Source organism: Fusarium fujikuroi, chromosome FFUJ_chr01 (genome assembly GCF_900079805.1).
Source record: "Fusarium fujikuroi IMI 58289 draft genome, chromosome FFUJ_chr01".
NCBI classification, from domain to species: domain Eukaryota; kingdom Fungi; phylum Ascomycota; class Sordariomycetes; order Hypocreales; family Nectriaceae; genus Fusarium; species Fusarium fujikuroi.
Window position 1 is genome coordinate 3,109,978 of NC_036622.1, and position 20,010 is coordinate 3,129,987.

The following is a 20,010-nucleotide window of genomic DNA, read 5'->3' on the forward strand; positions in this document are numbered from 1 at the left end:
CAGGGATCATCTGTCCGTGGCCGCGTTCTTTCAAAAGCATTGTTCCACGACAGCGCGTAATTGTGTCACAGTTATATTGTGGTGGCGGTTATCGAAACGTTCTATGATTCTATGCATATGCAAATAGCCGCTTGTCAACGTGTGAAACTCTTTCTTCTTTGTTTCCTTTTCTTTTTTCCTTCTTTTATGGATAAATTTGTTCAAACTTGCAGGTTCACTCGCTGCTGCAACTGTTCAACAATTCGCTTGTTGTAATATCAAAGCAACCTTGATGATTCCCAGTTACTGCTTCAGCTCTACCGCCTCATGGCCCAGGGGTCGTGAGTTACCCCTTGTCTAGCGCTTCACGTGCTCGATAGGGAGTCTAATAAGCTGTTGGACAAAAATAAGAGAAGGCGTCTAGCCCACAGCAAACATCCACGAACCAACGTACGGAGTAGAGAGCCTCCATATCCTCCGTTGGCGTTTATTTTATTTTACGAAAATTACTTCTACCCCGGTTCGGCGCAGGAAACAAGCGGTGAAGATCGCTGACGTGAACTAAATTCTTGGTCTTTGATCAAGGCAACTGACTCTCGTTCCGTTGATAACCTGTAATAGCATGCCGTAAAGGCACTTGTACATAGTTGCATGAAGTCAACAACTGCAGGGTATTTCCCTGCTGTGATCCCTTATTGAAATGGCATCTTCTTTCTAATAGTCTTTTTATTCTGTGATTGCCGACTGAAACTCTATTGTTCCAGTACTCGGCAGTCAACCTGGCAACTAATCAAACGATGTTGAATGTGCACTCTAAGCAGTCCATGGAATATCTTCTTATCATGCTCTTGTCTGGACAGTCTATAGAATTCGCCAGAAGTTCCTTGAGTCATGATAAGTCCACATGTTGTCTGTTGCATGGACCACTCCATCTCACACTAAGAAGTCTGTCGTGCAGCAGCACAAACCTCTCCAGCCACAAACTGATAGGCACATTCATGTAGTTGTGGTTGCCAGTTGTACTTTGTAACTTCAGACTACCATTATGAGCGTAGAGTTTCTTGTTGTCAAACGGTCGTGTCCAGCAAGTACAAGGGCAACCTGCCGATCCTGACACTACACCACGAAGCTTCCGCTATCACGCAAGGATACATGGGAAGGTTACAAATGCAACTACCGACCTTGGTTTGTCCATCAAAACCCTGATGATCATTCTTCCCCCCACTGAGTCGAAATTAGGTGGCGCTCTGGGCGGCTCGTGGTCTAATGTTGATCGATCTGCTAGTCATAGTATCACGCTCCCAATGCGACCTGGAACATTGGAATCGTAGCGGCACTATCTTTACCGTTTCGGTGACGTTAGTCCTGGGGGTCATCACATCGTAATCTCCCATGGAGTATGGGGATAGGCTGCCTCTCTAAGCTCGGTGTCGAGATGATGAGTATAGGGTATGTGTATTGCTCCATAGCCAAGCCCGTTGATGACAGTCTTGAAATTACGTAGCAAGCCACCAATTACCCTATATGCAGTGTTCGTTTAACAATTGGCTGCCCTTCATGTACCATCTGGAGATTGAGTCTAGCCTTGGGTTGCAGGCCTTTGGTAGGTTCTTATGTCTCATATGGTGAAGTATGTCGGCCTCTTAGTGAGACATAACAACCCTGATAAATTGGTCCATTAATTCACCGAGACCTTCGAACAGTCTAGCCAGGAATGGAACCGTAATGACAGTACCAATAACCCGGGAGATAGGAGAATCTCCGTGTTGAAAGGCTATCGTCACAGCTGGAAATATCCCACTACCTTGGGAGCTGTACCGAGAATGTGTACGATGGACGTATAGATACACGAAAGGTCACATACTCCAAGAGCATTGCTAGATGACAAAATACGATTCTCGTATTTCTATACCATAACACTACCAATAAATTGTATGCCACTTGAATCCCATGTATTTAACCCCATCACCTAAATATACGCCCCCGGAACCTCAAGGTCTCACGAAACGTGTCCCTTGGGTAGCAACGTCCATTGCCCTCCACAAGAGCACTTACGTTGTTGGCCCAGAACAAATGTAAACCCAGAACGACTCCCAAACACATCCTCCATAACCGCAGTACATCTTGAGCACCGTCTCCACTGCTTATCTGGAGAGGGTCTGATCTGCATGCGCTTGAACACATCCACATACACCATGCCCCGTGCCTTCTTCGCCGCCAAGCTATGTTCGTCATCCTCGACTTCGAGAAGATCGTAATTTGCAAAGAACAACCGCCCTGGATCTACAGTGTTCCGAAACGCGGGCAAGTCTGTGTTGAAGAACTTCTTGATGATCTGGAGAAACGGTGCAGGGGGCGCAGCTGAAAGAAGAATGGAGAGCTCCATCTGGACACGGGCTGCCTTCATCGCCATATCCAGCTGTTTCCCCTGCGTCTGGTTATTTTGGCTTTTGGCGAGGGACGGAAGGAAGATTTGATAGGCTTGTCGAATCTCATTACTCAGACCTGTGAGAAGAGTCTCGACCTCAGACACTTTGACGAGAGCTGAAGAGGTAACTTGTTGCATTGCCTGGTATGCCTGTTGTAGTTGAGGGGCTGCTCGACCGCCGGCCACGCCCTCAACAACAGCCGATTGTTTTCGATAGAACTCTATAGCCCTGCCGCTTAGGGCCTCAAGGTGCGCCAGTCTGCGGCAAATCGCCGAAAGAAACCCTCGACTAGAGGAGCTCATCAAGAAATGGAAAGCGACATTGTTCTTCTCGTGAAGATAAGGAGTAAGTTCATGGAAACGTTCGCGAGTCAAGAGCTCTTGGAAATGATTGTCATTCATAAGCTCGAAAAGACAATCCATGAGCCAAGCAATCAGATCCAGCGCCCATCTTGCACAGCCGACAAGTGTCTCAATGACTTCTGTATTGATGTGAGCAGCTATAAAGAAACCAAAAGAGTAGGCAGTATGACTTACCAGGATCATCAAGAGGGCTCAGCTTTTCCCTGACAGTAACTGGTGTATTACTGGCAATTGTGATAAGGACGACTACGTTCCGCACATTCAGAAATAGCATCGAGAATTTGCCCTGGAAAGATCGGGGGTGAAAGTCTCCACGGAATCCAAGTGCGTTCATTATACTGAGACAGTACTGCAGAGATCCATTTCTGACAAGTGAGTCATGATGGATCTCTTCAGAGTAATCGATCTGGATCTTGAGAATTCTGATAAGTTCGGTCACCAAATCCTGGACGAATCCTATTCCTTGTGAGCAGGCGAGTCGGAAATATCAAAAGGTGGACGTACTCTTCTTGGTAGTATATGGTCGTACGATAGCAAGTAAATCATCGTAATTGTTTTGGTAGAACATTGACGGCGCTGCGGTCACGGTCAAGGCCGCAATGCTGCCACAGTATTGAGCTGCATACGGTTAGGAACTCGCCAAATCCTCTCATCGTTTAACATACCATCCTGCATAGAATTTCCAATATCTCCCATAGGGTAATGTAATTTGTTCCACTTGATCTTTCCATCTTCGCCCATTTGCACCATGGAGCAAAAAGTAGGAGAGAATGCAACTTGCTGGCCTACACCTATTGTTAGGTAAGAGCAACATTCTGGGATATGGATACTTACATGGCCCTTCATCTGCGAAAGTCCAGCCTATTTGTCGAAGGTTCTGCACCTTATTCAACTCCTGAGTTGTATACAGTTCCTCGAACGTCAGTCGGTCACGGTATTCAACAGTGCCATCTGCGAAAGCCAGTACTAGAATTTTGCCAAAACTAGTGGTTTGGAACGCAACCACAACCTTATTGGCCGTGACAGGAGCAATCTTTTGCAGCTGTGTCACCGCGGGTAGCTCTGAAGAGATGCTGTTTCGTCGACCCCCAAGCTGCTCATAGGCCGATGGCAGATTCTGCTTTTGCTCAATAGCCTCCCATCGATCAACAACACTCTGACTCCCCTGATACGAGCTCTCAGTAGGAGTGCGTGACCGCGCCGTGACAACCATGGGTGGTGTGGTGTTCTTGCCCGTGCTATCGACCACAGAAGGAATAACTTCCAAGTGAGAGAGCTCGATCATGGATATGTCGAGGCTCGAATCACCAGGGCCACCTTGAAGCCAGTTTGTAGTGGCTAGATGTTTCTCAATCAAGGAAGGGCTCAGGTTCCCTGGGGGTCGGCCAGTCGCCTTGTCCGCTTGTGATGCCTGGCCCCATTGAATCTCGATTCTGATTAGTTTCAGCTGCTTTGAGGTTGTAGCAACCGCAAGAAGGAGATGTTCTGTCGGCTGTCAGTGACACACACAGAGTAATACGACAGTTCAGATGCCTACTCTTTTCGGACGCAAACGATGCATGTGTAATGAGCTCATCAGAAGCACTTATACTTTCAAGTTCCATGGTGGTCTCCTCAAGTCGATTGGTATTCTGCGACCAAAACATCCTGATGACACCATGCGTTGTAATAGTAAGCAGAGCACTCTTGGCAGGGCTGGGATGAGTTGGTCCTCCAGCATGAACGAATGAGCTTTCGTATGTATACCCATTGCCATGTTTTGTAGCTGGCCCATACATGACATTGTATGACGCCTGTTGAAAGTCAGAAACATCAAGAAACCTCCTCAAACAACACATACCTGCTGATTTGGAGGAGAAACATTAAGCCAGTAAGCACCGACGACAGTGTGCACATCGTCAGTGGGGTCAGCGTCCCATTTCCGTTGAGGGAACGGGTGATTTAGTGAGATAGAGAAGCTGACGATAGAGACGCGACCGACGGCATCTATCACCGCTAGATCTGGACTGCTAGTACCAGCCCATACCAAGTGAACGATGGGAATGGTTGGGAGCCCTTTGACAAAGGGGCACGTGGTGGGTTCACTGAGATCCCAAGATCCATCATCTGGGGAGCGTCGCAGAAAGCGAAGTTCAAGGTTCTGGCCATCAGGTGTGATGTTGGCGATCGATCCTGTTCTCGACCACGCCACAGTTCTATCCAGGGTTAGCGAAAACGTGTATAAGTGTCTGCAAACTGGGCCTTCTTACTGGTAACATCCTCGAATCCTGATATCATCCATTCTTTGTTGAAGCTGTTTACTCTGCGCTCTCGCGGGCAAAGACAGACCAACGCCATCGCCAAAAAGGTCATCTACATCGTTAAGTTCCACTGGCATCGGGTTATCCAGGATGAGCGGCATCTTTTCCGATGTCATCGGTGGTAGTATGGGGTATCAAGAAAGAATACTTCGAAAAAAAAAAACAATGTTGGAAGTGAAGTTTTTACATCAGAATAAGAAGCACGATGAGTCAATGCAGGTAGGTACACAATGATTCAGTTATAGTTATTACCCGGTCCGCGGAGTCGCCCAAAGTTGAAGTAAAAAGGCTGAAAATGAAGTGAAATGTTGACTGAGGTAAGAAAGGCTGAGGTTGTCTCGAGGCTGAAGCCCAATGTGTCGTCCTGTAAGCTCTATAATTGGCTCGGAGCAGTTGATGAGTGGATGCGAATGACCGTGTTTCAGCCAATGGACGACACGACGCGTCTTAGTTTACACAACGAACAATCAAGCACGTGTCTCAACGATATAACGTAGGAAGTAGGTTTGGGACGTTGACACATTAAATAGTAGTTATATGGCCAATAAGAATGTTATTATATCAGTGAATAATGTACTTTCGATCGGTCCCATTAACTCCTTCACCAGTGAGCTTATGGGTAGATAGACCTGAAAACATGATTATGAATCAGTCTCTTTGACAGACGTTGACTTAGCCACAACGGCGCCCCTTTCCAGATGCGAGATCGAGGTTTCTTGTGCTACCATACCGGTCTGTGAGTTCAGGCATACGAATAAATTCAAAAGTACACAAGATTCATTGGCCAATGCTGACTCCGACCTCCTCGATAAAAAGCACCCTCCACCACCTTGCGTGATTCCTTCTGAGAGTCCCCTTTGCCTCCTCAACACGCCATCTAGTTCAGAAGCTAGACCTTGTTTTCTATCTGACACACCGGGAACACCCTGTTTAACCCTACGATGGGATTTCGTCGGGCACTGGTGCATCTCGTAAACAGTTCATAGTTGGTCCTTCCACCGGAAGATGGAGCCATTCTTCCACCATGGACCTCCCAAGGAACGTGTATGATGGATCTCATATGCACGACAGAATCAGACCGCATGTTGTGGCGCTGAGAAGCGAAGCCTGAAGCTTGCATCGCATCGTCTGTGCTCCGTACGCCGCGATCCACACTCCGCCAAACAGTTTCAGGTCGATGTAGCACAACTAGTCTACATACACTATCTCCATCGACGATAGAAACATACTCCATAATTCCCTACACCGCATCATGTTTCTAGTACATATGCGGTGTTTGATCCGTGATCGAACCTTTGAGCTTGTTATCTTCCCGTAGGGCGAATCCCACAACCCGGTGACAAACTGGGTAGACCTCGTGGGGGGGAATACATGAGACTGGCTTACACCAAAATCCACCGATCTACCACCAAATCCAGTCTCCTGTTTTATCCCCCCCCTAGGTAGAGTCCTCCCAAGGTCTTGGAAGAATTTCAACTGTGGAGGAAACATATTCCACGGACCTACGCGGACGCCGAGAATGCATTGACTCCGATATGGCATCTTAAGTGGTGACTGCCGACAGGTCCAGGACCTCTACAAGATCCATGCCTCCCGGATCAGGTACGAAACTCGAGATCAAGATGGAAAATCCCCGAGACTTAAAGAAGTATTCGATGAATACTCCGTAAGGGACAAGGAGACTACAAATGCGGTAGTGCTTGCAGTCTCAAACAGCTGTACTTCGTATAAGGGTCCTGTGTCTGTTGTACCGGCCATGGGTTGAAACTGTATACTACCATAGCATCTCCGTAAACACACTCTGAGCAACCTAGGGCAAAGTCAACTCCAAAAGTATGCGTGCCAACGTGTACTCGTGTCACCAGCATCATTGGTAGCAGTAGGTTAGGATTCGTAGAATCCAGATCCGTAACTGCCGAGCCCCTTTAACAGAGCCAACATTACCGCTTCTACGGAGCTTCCGAATGCTACCAGGGACAGCGGACAGCCAAAAGCCAGCGTCGTGATAGCTGATTTGAACAAAAATCAGGGTTGAATGCGGCACAGCAAATGTATGTTCCAGGGGCTTGTTGCTGAGCTGGTTGAGCAAGATATCATCCAAAGACAGCCTGTCATATTGTCGACCTGCGCTACTCGGCGGGCTCTCCGAGAGATCTTCAGAAGAAATGCTACAAACTCGGGACAGATTCCCAAAGCGATATGGCTGGTTGGTGGGATTAAAGTCAATCTGGCGGAGCGCTTCAAGGGTCTTACTGTGAAGTGAGTTGGCTTGTGATGGGTGGTATCAGGCGTCGCTTAAAACATGTTGAACAGCGACGTACCCTGCTTGTCAGATATCAGCCCTGGCTCGCCGTAGTATGATAGCGTTGCATGGGAATCTGTCACTTGTGTGAGCTAAGAAATGTCTGGAAGTGATGGGCACTACCAACGCCTCAAGCAGGCAGGTGATTGCAATCATTAACTTGGTCCCTTGTGGGGGTGATGAATTTGAGAGCTGGAAATAAGGTGGATAGACCGACAGGTTTATGTTGATCGGTACCAAGCAGCCGATGTCTACCCAGATTGCTACGCGGGGACAACTAATAATAAACAGTCACTGGGCTTCGTGAACTCTTATCATATGTAGAGTTGAGGTGGTAAGGTTACCCTGGCACACCAAGGCACACCAGTGAGCTGTACACCAGTTAGTTATGCTGACTATTATGGTCATTATTCGCTGTCGATATAATAACAAGACATGATATGATGCGCCTACGGTGCGTGTCGGAGACTTAGCTGAACACGTCTATATCATAATGGAACCAAGAAACGTGGATCTGCAGATGTTTCCTTTTTTAGGTCGCTTCAGGTGTGACCCTCCCGTCGACATTTCTCGTCTTGCTTCCTCCAACTGTGGAGGCGATGGAAGAAGTCCGATGAATTGCGGTCTTCAAGTCATAAACTCCAGTGCCCCAGAAATGAACTAAACCAACTCAGGGGTAGAATAGCGGCTTCACCCTCAATCACTCACTCGATTGTGACCCCCAGACTGAAGTCCCACTCCAGCACGAATTATCTTGACTTATTAAAAGCCTTGGTGATACCCAATGTTAGAACTGCTAGACTATTCGAGACAGTCCGGTCACGGCGCCTGAATGAATGTCAGCATAAACACACCAAGTCAGGTACCGTGCAGATTATAGCTGCACTTGGCCCAATGGAGGTTGGCTTATCGAGCTCTGTGCCCGGAAACTTGGGACTCCGCTGCACTGCTAGACCCAAAGGCTAAGCAGATTGGCTTTTGGGTTGGGTCTTGGGAGGTGGGTTCACCGTTCATGAACCCACCTCGTCAACTGTTGTGGTGTTGCCAGGCCCTTGGGAGGCAAGAAAACAGCGGACCTTACGGTAGGGTGTCAAAATAAACTCAGCAAAAGTTGTCCTAAACTTAGGCTATATTACTCAAGTCTTTTTGTCATCTAGGATCAGGGTCCTGTGTTTTCTTTCCTCCCCTAGCCAGGGAGCTGGGTCCAGTTCCTACAGCAAGCACAGCACAGCACAGCGTTAAGCCAAGCTACAGGGATCGAGGTTGATGGTGATGGAACGGGCATCGACATATTCTGAAGCACCGCCGTGATTTCTGAGCAGAAAGCGGTCGTGTCCATCCATGCCTGCTCGCTAGGGACTCGTCCCATACGAATTTGGTCTCGATGCCGGAGCTGACGCCCATTAAAAGACACGACACAGCAGCACACGACACCACGACGCACGGCACGGAACGGCGCGACTTTTGGACTGAGGTTTAGTTAAGTCTTCGGAGTATTATTACTTAGAATTTTGTGTTATGTATGGACTAGGCATCCGTAGTTGACCGAACCTCTTCTTTTCCTTCTTCTTTTCCTCTCTTTCTTCCATCTCCAATTGTATGATATGTGCACTTCCTCAGGTACGACAACGCATTTTGACGCCAACCTACCAACCTTTGACGCCAAAGTCACATCGTCGATTCCTCTATTGCCTAAGACACTTTCCCGCCCCTAACGTTCTCTCACCGTTGCTGGGAGCTAATTCGAGCTGGCCCTTCGAGCAATTGGCAAATTCCGTGCCTGCCACTCACTACTGTGCTGTACCTTGCTTTTTAGTTGAGGCTTGGCTCTTGTACCCGCTTAACCAAAATTGAAGCCGTGCTTGCCCTTTTTTGATCTCTATTTACGGCACTTTTACAACGAGTCCTCGGGAATTGCATTCGCTTATGATGATATGCTTTGACCGTTGAAGCATATCGACGAGGCACGAGCAATAATAGCATCTTCCACCATTTCCGATCTACCCTTCGTATCGACTCTTCCCGAATCGACACTTTGTTTACTGCAACTCTCCCTTCCTTGCAAACCTTCGACCTCGATCGGCTCTCATCTACCGGTAAGACACTGTCAGCCGAGTGTCAATCCCATCCCCAAGGTAAGGGACGAGGAGTCTAGGAACGGTGCCTGCGGGGGGCCAACTTGACAGCAGTGGACCTTGCATCGCCGTTCCTTTCCGATTGCCTCATGATCAGCAGTCACTAGGTAGCTGTTCGGCCTCATCACCACTCCCTGTCGCCAAATCTCGACAACCCTGCTTCGCAGCTCTAGCACGAGCCGAACTCTCAACTCGACTTCGTCATGAGCCAGGGTGATGGAATTGCAGCGTTGGATTCGACCCTGGGATGGAACGAGGATCAATGTCCAAATCGAGCTGAAGCAGTGGTGGCTATCGACAGCAATAGCATGAATGCAAGAGATAGCGGCAGCGTTAATAGCCAGGGCCCAGGCCGTCCTGATGATATTATGAGCTTCTTCGACAACGAGACTCTCTCCTCTGGTTCTGCAAGTTTATCTCAACCTCTTTATCCTAGGCCTCTGCACCACTACCCGCATCAAACGAGTCACATCAACAAGAGCCGCATACATGCACAACCCTCGCAGGTGTACACACCCATTTTCGAAACCATGCATTCTCTACAGCGCCCAAAGCCACCACTGCAGCCGCAACGCCAACGCCGTGTTCCCACAAGGCTCGACCCTAACGGTTCTACGGATACCAGCGCCATCGATCAAAGCCAAGGCCTTGGTGACCACAGCTTTTTGCTGCCATCTCGACCCATGAGCATTGCAACTACAGACGTGACGCCCACAAAGGATGAACCAACGTGCAGTAGCAGTTTGTATCGCGCCTGGGCGGAAGAGGAGCAGATCGAGCTGCGAATACATTCAGAGACAAATCATGATACCGATAATCTGCGACACAACTCGCAATACCATGACTTGCTTAGCGAAATCGATACAGAGTGCCTCTTCCCCGACGATAGTCTCACAGCAGATCACCGTCCATCATCTTCCCGCAGTCACCTACTTCAGTGGCGACGTAGTCCAAGCGCTGCTGCGTCCACTGCTTCAAAACACCAGAGGGTATCTTCTGATGTCCAGCCTCCTACCACAGAAAATCGACCATCAGCAACCATTACAAGACAAGAATTCGAGGCTCTTCCACCAACAATTCAACGAAAAGTAAGTTCGTGGCTTTCATTATTTTGCGGATCCCTTGCCGTGTGTCCCATTTTTTGTTTCTCACGGTCTGTTTCGATACTACCATAAGGGAGTCGAAGCAGGCGAAGGTTTGAGGCCCCTTGGTGATGCGATCAATCGATTTCTCATGCCACTGCAGTCCTCATCACCCTTTGCTTTTTCAAATGAAACAAGGTTTCACATCGCGACAAGCGTCTCTGCCCACCTCGTATGCGTTAGTTTATGGGTTTTGGCTGTACGAAATCAATATGACTTGGCGAGGTTGAGTCTACTGTACTCTATGTACCTGTCTGAATATGGGTCCTCTTGCAGGTGCCGGGGGCTAGTCGCCGCCTAATTGTCAAATTGAGGAACCCCCAGGGACCTCGAGAGGAACGGGGAACCATCAGGAATCGCTAAAAGAAGCCACTGTCCAATACCCATGTCCTGTCCTTGCCCTGTCTGGTTTGGCTCGCGATGGCCGTTTGGGCGGCTCCACGCACTTCGTCTGCTCAGTGACTAGTCATTGGCCGATTCTCCCATGGCTTGTCTACGCAACCCCTGATACAGAGCACACAGGAGCAAGAAAGTGCTCTCTTTCGCTCAGCAATCACGTCCCCCTAACCCAAGGCGTTGTGACGACGCCCTAGACGTGCAGTTCCTGGATGATCCATGCCACCCGGTGCACCAACGTGCTTGTTGTGTACCAGCAATCACCAGGCGTCATACACCCAAGACATTCGAGTCGTGCCCCACGAGCCTTTTAGTCAACGACTCTCTGCATTAGCTCTGCCATTCCGTTCCTGAATTGAGACATAACCATTCCCGCCCCTCTTTCTGGTACCTTAAGAATCAGGGCTGCCCCTTGATGGTTTATCTACATTTTTATGTTTGCTCTATTTAATTGCTATATTAGCTGTGTTTCCTTGGTGCCTCATACTGAACTTTTCTCTTTGACAGTACTTCTCAACTATCGAGCGATCGCAACTAGCTCAATCTCCCGACCTGGGAAACTGTCAACGGCCCGGTAGTGTCGGACAAGATCAACTTCTTTCCCCTTGGCCATCGCTCCCCAAACCTAGAGGGAGCTACGAGCACCAAGAAAGGCCCATTACTTCGGATGATTCTATCCTGCGCACAGATCGTCCACGAATTACTGAAACGGACCAGAAATTCTACGCCAACCTTCCTGAGAAGATAAAACGCCGCCATCTTACTGAGGAAGAGCTCCAGTTGGCGTATAAGTCACAAAACACTTTCACCTACGCGCCAGAAGCAGTATCGAATACTGTCGATATTCCACCTCAAGAGGTCAAAATGCCGTCGCCACTCCCAAGTCCTGGACTGTCTGAAGGAACGTCCCCGTTCCCGGGTATGCTGTCCAGGCAAAATGACAGAGCCATGACGAGCTCAGATATCAAGCGTTCGGATTCCTTCTATGACAGTTTCCGATGGCTTGACGATGAAGAGGGGTTGGATCTACGTCTATATCTTGATGACTATCACATCAACCTGCGAGAAGAAATACCGGTTCCAAACAAGAGCCGAAGACCATCGTTTCGCCGTCACTTATCAATTAATAAGCTGCCCTTTGGAAAACCCTCAGTCAATGGACTTGGAGAAGGCCCTGCTTCCCCCACCACTCTACCGCCGTCTGCCTCGCACAGCTCCAGTGTTGGCTCATCTGGCCATGTGCGGAAGAAATCTCGTGCTCGCGCGCTGTCATTGATATCTGCCAACAGACAAACACCCTTGGCGTCTCCCTCTCCTTTGACCCCACCCCTCGACCCTTCTGCCGCTCATTATCGAGACCCTGAGGCTCGAAGAAAGCTTCGAGCTTACCTCGCTTCGCCCCAGAAATTTGATGAGGCCATTGAGTTCGGATTCTCCTCCAAAGATGGACCCCGGCCACATACGGGATTTAACAAGGCCTCCGCATACGACCCGGACAGATTGCGAAGCTTCCTAGAAGATGATCGATCATCAAGATACAGCGACGACGCTTCTGCAGCTGAGCCTGATTCTCCAAAAACTCCTCAATTGTTCGACAAGACACCGCATATTCGATCTCTACGAAGTAGCAACGAGCACTCGTCATACTCAAGAGGAGAGAAATCTATATATGACCCAGCAGCGAGCCGAGAAATGACACTTCGTATGACCTTGACACGACCAGATCTTCGCCAAAGCGAGGATCAGATCTATGGCTGGAAACAGGCTGGTAGCCGAGTGAGCTCAAGCCGTGGAGATCACACACCTAGCCCAGCATTGTATGCTCGGGAAGGCAATCCCAAACAGAGCATTGAAAGACAGCTCGCTGCTCTTGACCAGTGGGAAGATCCTGTCGGTCATGATAACCGCACCGTGAAAAGATTCTGGAATCGAGTCAAGCGGTCATAGTCCGAGCCACAGCGCGACAGCGCGGCCACCTGCAATGGTGCAACCAGCACCTTTGCGCTCCAGCTTATATAAAAATTCATGTATTGGTTATCAATTTTTGGGAAGCAAGCATTGTCTCATACATTCTTTTGTCTTTCTTTACTATCAAATACCCCAAATCGTTTAATTGCTATCTTAGACCTGTCGTTACATCGCATTTGCTATGGTCCAGTTCATATACAGGCATTACATGAGCAAAACAGTCTCGGTTACTCAATGGAAGGAGTTGAAGGAGTAATATTTTGGCATGTTCGTTGTGTTGAGAAATAATCTTGACCTCAGTGGCATTAAACACATGAATAGAGCAAAGTCTTCCTTACAGACTGCAACATGGCAAGCATGGCGCAAGCTGGGATTAGAATTGCAAAAATAAATCAAATATGATGGATATATAGCTCCGAGCTGCATGGTTCTTCTATCTGTACAATACCACTTAGTGACATGAACTGCAACTCAATAGTGCCTTTGTGACTTGTCATAGTTGTCGAAATCCTTCAATTACACTATTCGTGCAATATCTCGAGAGCCTTATCCCAGTCCACTAGAGGTTATAACATGATCTGTTATTAGCCAAGCAATTAAATTCTTTGTCATGCAGCCAGCACGGATATATCACACGGCAAGTGTGATACCCGTGCATCTATCACCAAACCATGAGTTTTTCGCACAAGAAATGACCGGAACGAATATCCACTTCCGGCCACTGCCTCCTTGTCTGTGCCTCAGATAGTTCATGCAAGTCTTAGCTGGCATGTCTGAGCTGAATGATGAGTGTCAGCACGATCTCCAGGGGATTAGAGCTCGAGTATGATGAGTAAGATCATCCCCTATGCGACGACAAGTGTCTCATTCTTATGCGTGAAGTGAGTTACGGAGTCACGGCACTTTTGAAGTAATAATTATACCATGTATGTCTGTCTGTCTTTCTGCTCTGTTTCTCCTGCTATACTACTAGTCCTCTCTTCTTACCAAAACGCTCGCATCATTCCATCGCATTCATCTTTTCGGCGCACAAAAAAGTTATCCCAATAAGACACCATATCATAGTACAGTCCTGGTTCACGTCGTAGCTCGTACATTCTTGCTCAAACCTCTTCGTCGCTCTCCTCACCGAGTAGCTCACCCTCGTCATCGTCGACCATGGAATAGTCACCCCGTCCTCGGGCGAAGCTATCGCGTGTGGTATACCGTCTTGACCAATTGCCTCCCCTACTTCGGTTTGATACACGCTCGTAGACTCCAGTGGCGGATCGCCATATGGAGGTCAAGACTAGTGGTAGAGCAGCAACAACAGCTGCCAGTGCTGAGATAGCAATGACGGGATACTTGATCCAAGGTTGCTCGCTGTCAAAGGTGGCACTGTTATCACCCAGTCGGATCTGTCCAAATTTGCCGCTCCAGTTGCGCCAAGCATACCAGCCAAAAGCGGCTGCCAGTCCGATGGGGATGATGATAGCAAAGAAAATAGCCCAGCCTGAAGTGCCACGCTTGCGTGCAAAATCCTCCTCGTGTCCTGCACAGGCGTGCTCTGTGGAGGTCTTATCCAGCTCTTGGCCACCTTCGCAGGTGGTCAAGGGGATGCGGCGATAACCTGTAGGGTCGAAGTAGGATGTCTCGTTGGGATGTTGCTTACACCACTCCTCGCCCGAGAGGGCATCATGATCTGGAACCAGAGTGCATTGTCCATGATTGTCTAGTTCGAAGTTATATGCACTGCAAATTATTAGTTTATATTTTCGAGCATGTCAATTGTCATACACTTACCATTCAAAATCTCGCCTGGTACACTCGCAGTTTTCATATTCTCGCAATCGTGACATGCTTGCTTGATTGTAGCACTTGCGATCCGTCTTCTTTCGCAGATACTTGGCCTTATGTCCGAAAAGGCAGTCATCGTTTTGAAGGGGATGTTTAGGGGACCAGAGATCGTAATCTGAAGAAGAATCATCGGAGTACTTGCAGGGCTGATTTGTGAGTCCTGTAAAATCGAGGTTGGCAGCGAAGAGTTTCTTATCATCTGTCTGGTACCACACCAAAAAGTTTCGGGAAGTTCCACTATGGACAGATGTCAAGTCTTGAATAGTCACTTCCTTGTCGGTGAACTTGTAGTCCGTCCAAGTATTGCCCTCGTCTGTTGAGTAAGAGACAATATTTGACTTGATCTTGTTCGCGAGGGTAGCACGCTGTGCGAGTACAATGATCGAACCCTGGTCACCATATTGCCACGTCCATACACCCTTCTTAACGCTCTTCCAGTTGATTCCGCCATCAGCGGACATGAATGTATCGGCCTCCTTGACATCTCCAAGGCTTGGTCCAACGTTTCCATAGCCGAAGATCAGGCCAACAGCGGTGCTTGCTGAGAAAGTTCTGCCCTTATTCTCTCGCTCTGTGTAGTGGTGTAGATGGAGAGCGCATTGCCTATCACCTGAGGAGCTGCATGAATAAGATTTGCCATCTGCACCCTTTGATGGAGGGGGGAGGAAACCCCATTCGGCACCGTCGTTGTGCGAAATCTTTGTCTGAATCACCTTCTTTCCGTTCTTGTCATCGGGGTTCGAAACAGAATTGATAAGGGTGACGCCCTCAAGACCCGCGACCTTTTCAAAGTCCACGTAACCTAGTTCGTCGGAGTTGACGTTGGGTGCGCTGAGAACATATGTTGTACCATTAGAATTACTCTTGATTATTGAGCCGCGTCGTCGGCCTTCGGAAAGATCAGTGGCGACAAATAGGTTGACGGCGTGGTTAGAGCTGTCAAGAACAGTGTACAATGATGAGTGTGAATCGTGAAAGTTGCGTGGAAATTGGGCTGCTTCGAAATGTTTTCCGTCCATACTAGCAATGGCTTGCAGGCCGGCGCTCTCTTTGCCATCTTCAATAACCTCATCCGTGGCGAGGATAAACTCATTCATAGTTGCAAACGCCGCAACCGTACCGTTGTGGAAAATCCTGTCGTCCTCAGAAAAGTCCTCAATTGTGACAATGGTTTTGTGATTGTCAGTGTTCTCGTCCTTGTGAACGAGACAGACAATTTGTTTCTGGGCGCGGAATTTGAAGGCAGAGTTTCCTGTGAACTCGCACTTGGTCGCGTAACGTTGCAAAGTCTTCCAGTTGTCACCACGATCAGTTGAGATTGAGGCTTCAGGGTAACAATCCTTGCTACCCGCAACATCACCACACCGCTTTCCGATCCAGATGATCCAGTCCTTCTTGTCTGGATGAAAGCTCATCGCGGCACCTGGATCAGAAAATGGCGTCTTGAAGCTGTGAAAACTATGACCGCGGTCAATCGTATAGATGACTTTTTCAGAATCTGTATGGAAGAAGACAACTTCCCTGAAGTATGTATGAGGAATCAGTCCCAAGATATTCTCCTTTTCAAGAATGCGCTTCCAAGTTTTGCCGTGATCAGCTGTGATCCATAGCTTGTTTTCCACTTCGACTTTACCGCCAGGTAGCTTATCACCAATGGGTCGAGCAATAACAACTTCGCTGGTAGGACTCTCAGATTCGAGACCCATGAGGTAGAATTTCTGCATGTCCTGGCCTTTGATGTCCGTAAACTCATTGATCTTGAGCGAAATTTCACCACTGGCTGGAGTACCAGGCGTCGAACCGCCACCGGGACTGCCGCCATCGGAGCACTTGCGTTCAACTGGGTCATCCTTCTGAGCGCCACTCTTTCGAGTACATGTATTTCCTGGAATAAGGCGCCACCCGGACGATCCCTTGAAGGTCTCATCCTTGCCCTTACAAGAGCCTTCTGGAATAGGAACTGGCCCAACCTTCTTACAGACCTTGTTGTCATCGGGGTCTCTCTGGAAGTTGTAGTCGCATTCAAAGTCGGCATCGGTACACTCGCAGTTCTCGATGACGGGTTCAGGGTCACGGAAGTCGGCCTTGAGAAAGCAATCCGCCGATTTCTTGCGGCGGTTGTATGTCTGCTTGTGACCCATGATGCAGGTTGGAGCTCCCTTGTCGTCAACACGTGCATACCATGACTCCATGTCCTTACTCTCGCAAGTGCGCTTCTCCATGCCCTCAAAGTTAATGGCGATCATGTGAAAAGCTCTGTCCTTCTCGCCAATAAGCAGAAACTTGAGACTTGTCGAGTCTTGTGTAGTTGTCAGAATAACAGGCCTAACCTTTAGGCCATCAGGGAGTGGGGCGGACTCCCAGTTTTCTCCATAGTCCAGGGAGAAGGAAATCTTATCGACGTCCTCCTTTAGAGAATCTCTGGCAGCGACCAAGATACCGCCTGTGTCGCCAAACTCATATTTATGAGGACCTTCGAGCGCCTTTTTCCATGACACGCCAGCGTTGTCAGAAACATAAAGATTGGAACTCTCGAACTCGCCGAGTGCGGCGCCCGTGTTTCCATTGCCCATAACAAGACCAGGAGCCGGGCTCGAGAAGATGCGGCCGATATTGTCAATGTCTGTCATTGAATGTAGGTGGATGCGGTCTTGTCCAGCTTTGACTGGCTCAAAGGTTCTTCCATCGTCAAATGTGATCTGTGTCACCACAACTTTCTTTGCGCTCTTCGCATCAACATCCTTGCCGTTTTCAACCGTGTTGACCAGGAAGATACCTTGAATTCCGCTGATTTTCTCGAAATCGACGTGGCCCTTGACATTGCGATTGGTGTACGGGATGTTCTCTGTGAAGTATGTACCGTTCGAGTTGCTGGTGAAGATGACACCCATAGGGGTGGACGGGTGAGAAGTCATCACGTCGACTTGAATGCTGTAGTTGGTGCTTTCGAGGACCGTGTAAGCTTCCTGGTTGATCTTGTGGGAATGGTCATGGCTGTCGTCCGTGGGGAACATGGCTCGGTGCCAGAACTGAGCATCACTGGTAACGAAAAGAGTCATCTCATCACTGCCAGCGGATGACGAGGCAAGAAGAATAAAGCTCTTGACGGCTGCGATGCTAACGACGCCAGTTACATCACGTTGACCATCCAAACTTGGCTCGAATTCGTCGAATTTTCCACCACTACCCTTGGCAAAGAAGTTATCCGAAACGCATAACTTCTGGCTTGTTTTGAAGAGACTCAGAGGGTCGGTAACGATGCAAAGGATTCTGGTCTTGTCCAGCTCGGCATCGCCGGTTGTGAACTCTCGGTTTGTCTTGGCCCACCAGCAACCTGATGTACTGGGGCGCAGCTGCTGCACAGTCTTGAAACCATCAATTGTATATGTTGTTTCCTCGTCGCAAAAAATTCCATCGCAGTTCATGCCGTTGAAAATGATGCGCTTCGGGTCACCTGCGTGGAAGACAAGAGTATCGGGTTGGAAGGCACTCGGCATTGTACCGCTGTTGAATTCACTCCAGCTTTTGCCACGGTCTTCGGTTTTGTAGTGTTTCCGATCTTTCGTGAGAACAAAAGCAGATGTGGAATCGAAGGGGTGAAGGTACAGGAAGGTTGCGCTTCGGTCGGGGATGTCAGGGACTTGCGCCCATGTTTTGCCTGCGTCTTCGGACCTCCAGATATTTCTCTCCTCGATATCTTGGAAGACAACGACGTCACTATCCTCAAAGTAATTCAGGTTGAGAGGAGGATGCTTCGCGACGGAAGCGTCGACCGTCGGCTTGTCCTGCTTTGCTGCCACAGCTGTCCATAGCAGTGAGAATATGAGGGCGCGCCATGAGAGTGCGGCCCAGGCTGAGGACCTCATCATTGCGGCTGAACTTGCAGTAAAGATATCATGAAGAAGCAAACACAGCCGGAAGGTGCGAGGATCTCGCAATTTCGATAGGATTCGTGTAACAGAGAAGTGGCTGGCTCTGAAGTATCGTTTTAAAGTCGTGTTTGAGACGTGTTGATGAAGTCTACCAGAAGTAGGACACTTTGCTCCTTACGAGTTAAGTTACGAGGCACGTCAGCAATGAGGCGGCAGCTGTTTCGCCCAGTTGGTGTGGCGTCGAGCTTCGCCACACTAACGTTACCTTAGTTGCTCCTCACGCCCAGTCTTTTGGTGAAGGCTGATGCTCTGATGAAGATAAGATTATCTAGGTAGGTACCTATGTGCTATAGGGAAATGATTCACGATGACAATCTGCTGATAGTCATCCCGCAACTGCCTGCCCATGTAGTCGATATCATTCGTTCCTTCTTTTATTTCGCTCTAACAGTGCTGGAATGCATGGAGTGGCGCTATCGGTAGTTATCAGCAACTCGGCTTCAGGGAGCAAGAAAACACCGGACCTTAATACAAGGTGAGGTATCAAAAATAAACTCAGGAAAACATATCCTAAATATAGTAAAATTATCCCAAATTTATTCAATATGCCTAAGTCTTTTTGTCATTTACGATCAAGGTCCTGAGTTTTCTTTCCTTCCCTAGCTCGGGTAGTCTAAATGGCATATTTGGAAGATCGCATTCTTGGCATTGATGATCAGTGAACAATCTTGAACTAGAACAAATCAAGCCTTCAAATGGAGACTTGGCAAAAATGGATTCCAGTGATTTATGCAAGTTGTGCAATTGCGAACACACCGAGATTGAACAATCATGTTTGATGCGAAGGCGAAACTCTCGGCATCACACATGAAGCATTACTTATGCCTTTTACTGAATTGCACTATGAATTCATGAGGATCAGACGTTATAACATATATCAGCCTCTCGATTTATCCACTTAGTCTACGATGCTCTCAAGAACATACAATGAGAGCTCGTATAAATATTTATGGATATTTATGGATAGGTGCAGGCTCAAGAAGGTGCACATTTGACAGCGGCATCCAATCCGTGACGTTTGTAGAGCTGACTTATAACGATATTTATTAGTAAGTGCCATCAAGTCATATCTTCCACATCATAGATTCCATAACTGATGATTTTACGATAAACATTATACCATTAGAGGGAGCCATCTCTACTACCAGCCATAGGCTTTGATAGCAATACCCAGATATTCCTAGATAGGAAAGGTGTATCAAAAGAGCTGAAACGCTGTGGAGTAGCGA

At 48.3% G+C, this 20,010-nt stretch overlaps 3 protein-coding genes; 1 reads left to right on the forward strand and 2 right to left on the reverse strand.

Annotated features, from left to right (window-relative positions):
* Positions 1-1,978: 1,978 nt before the first annotated feature.
* Positions 1,979-5,171, reverse strand: FFUJ_01141 (uncharacterized protein; the record flags this gene model as incomplete). XM_023582039.1 has 8 exons in its annotated part: positions 1,979-2,889; positions 2,945-3,226; positions 3,275-3,388; positions 3,436-3,555; positions 3,605-4,255; positions 4,308-4,563; positions 4,611-4,965; positions 5,020-5,171. The coding sequence occupies 8 exons, from the start codon at positions 5,169-5,171 to the stop codon at positions 1,979-1,981; spliced, it is 2,841 nt and encodes a 946-aa protein (XP_023424400.1).
* Positions 5,172-9,710: 4,539 nt separating this feature from the next.
* On the forward strand, positions 9,711-12,992 carry FFUJ_01140 (uncharacterized protein; the record flags this gene model as incomplete). XM_023582050.1 has 2 exons in its annotated part: positions 9,711-10,595; positions 11,553-12,992. The coding sequence occupies 2 exons, from the start codon at positions 9,711-9,713 to the stop codon at positions 12,990-12,992; spliced, it is 2,325 nt and encodes a 774-aa protein (XP_023424401.1).
* Positions 12,993-14,116: 1,124 nt separating this feature from the next.
* FFUJ_01139 (related to carboxypeptidase Y-sorting protein PEP1 precursor) lies at positions 14,117-18,718 on the reverse strand (the record flags this gene model as incomplete). XM_023582061.1 has 3 exons in its annotated part: positions 14,117-14,460; positions 14,518-14,744; positions 14,796-18,718. The coding sequence occupies 3 exons, from the start codon at positions 18,716-18,718 to the stop codon at positions 14,117-14,119; spliced, it is 4,494 nt and encodes a 1,497-aa protein (XP_023424402.1).
* Between the last annotated feature and the right edge of the window lie 1,292 nt (positions 18,719-20,010).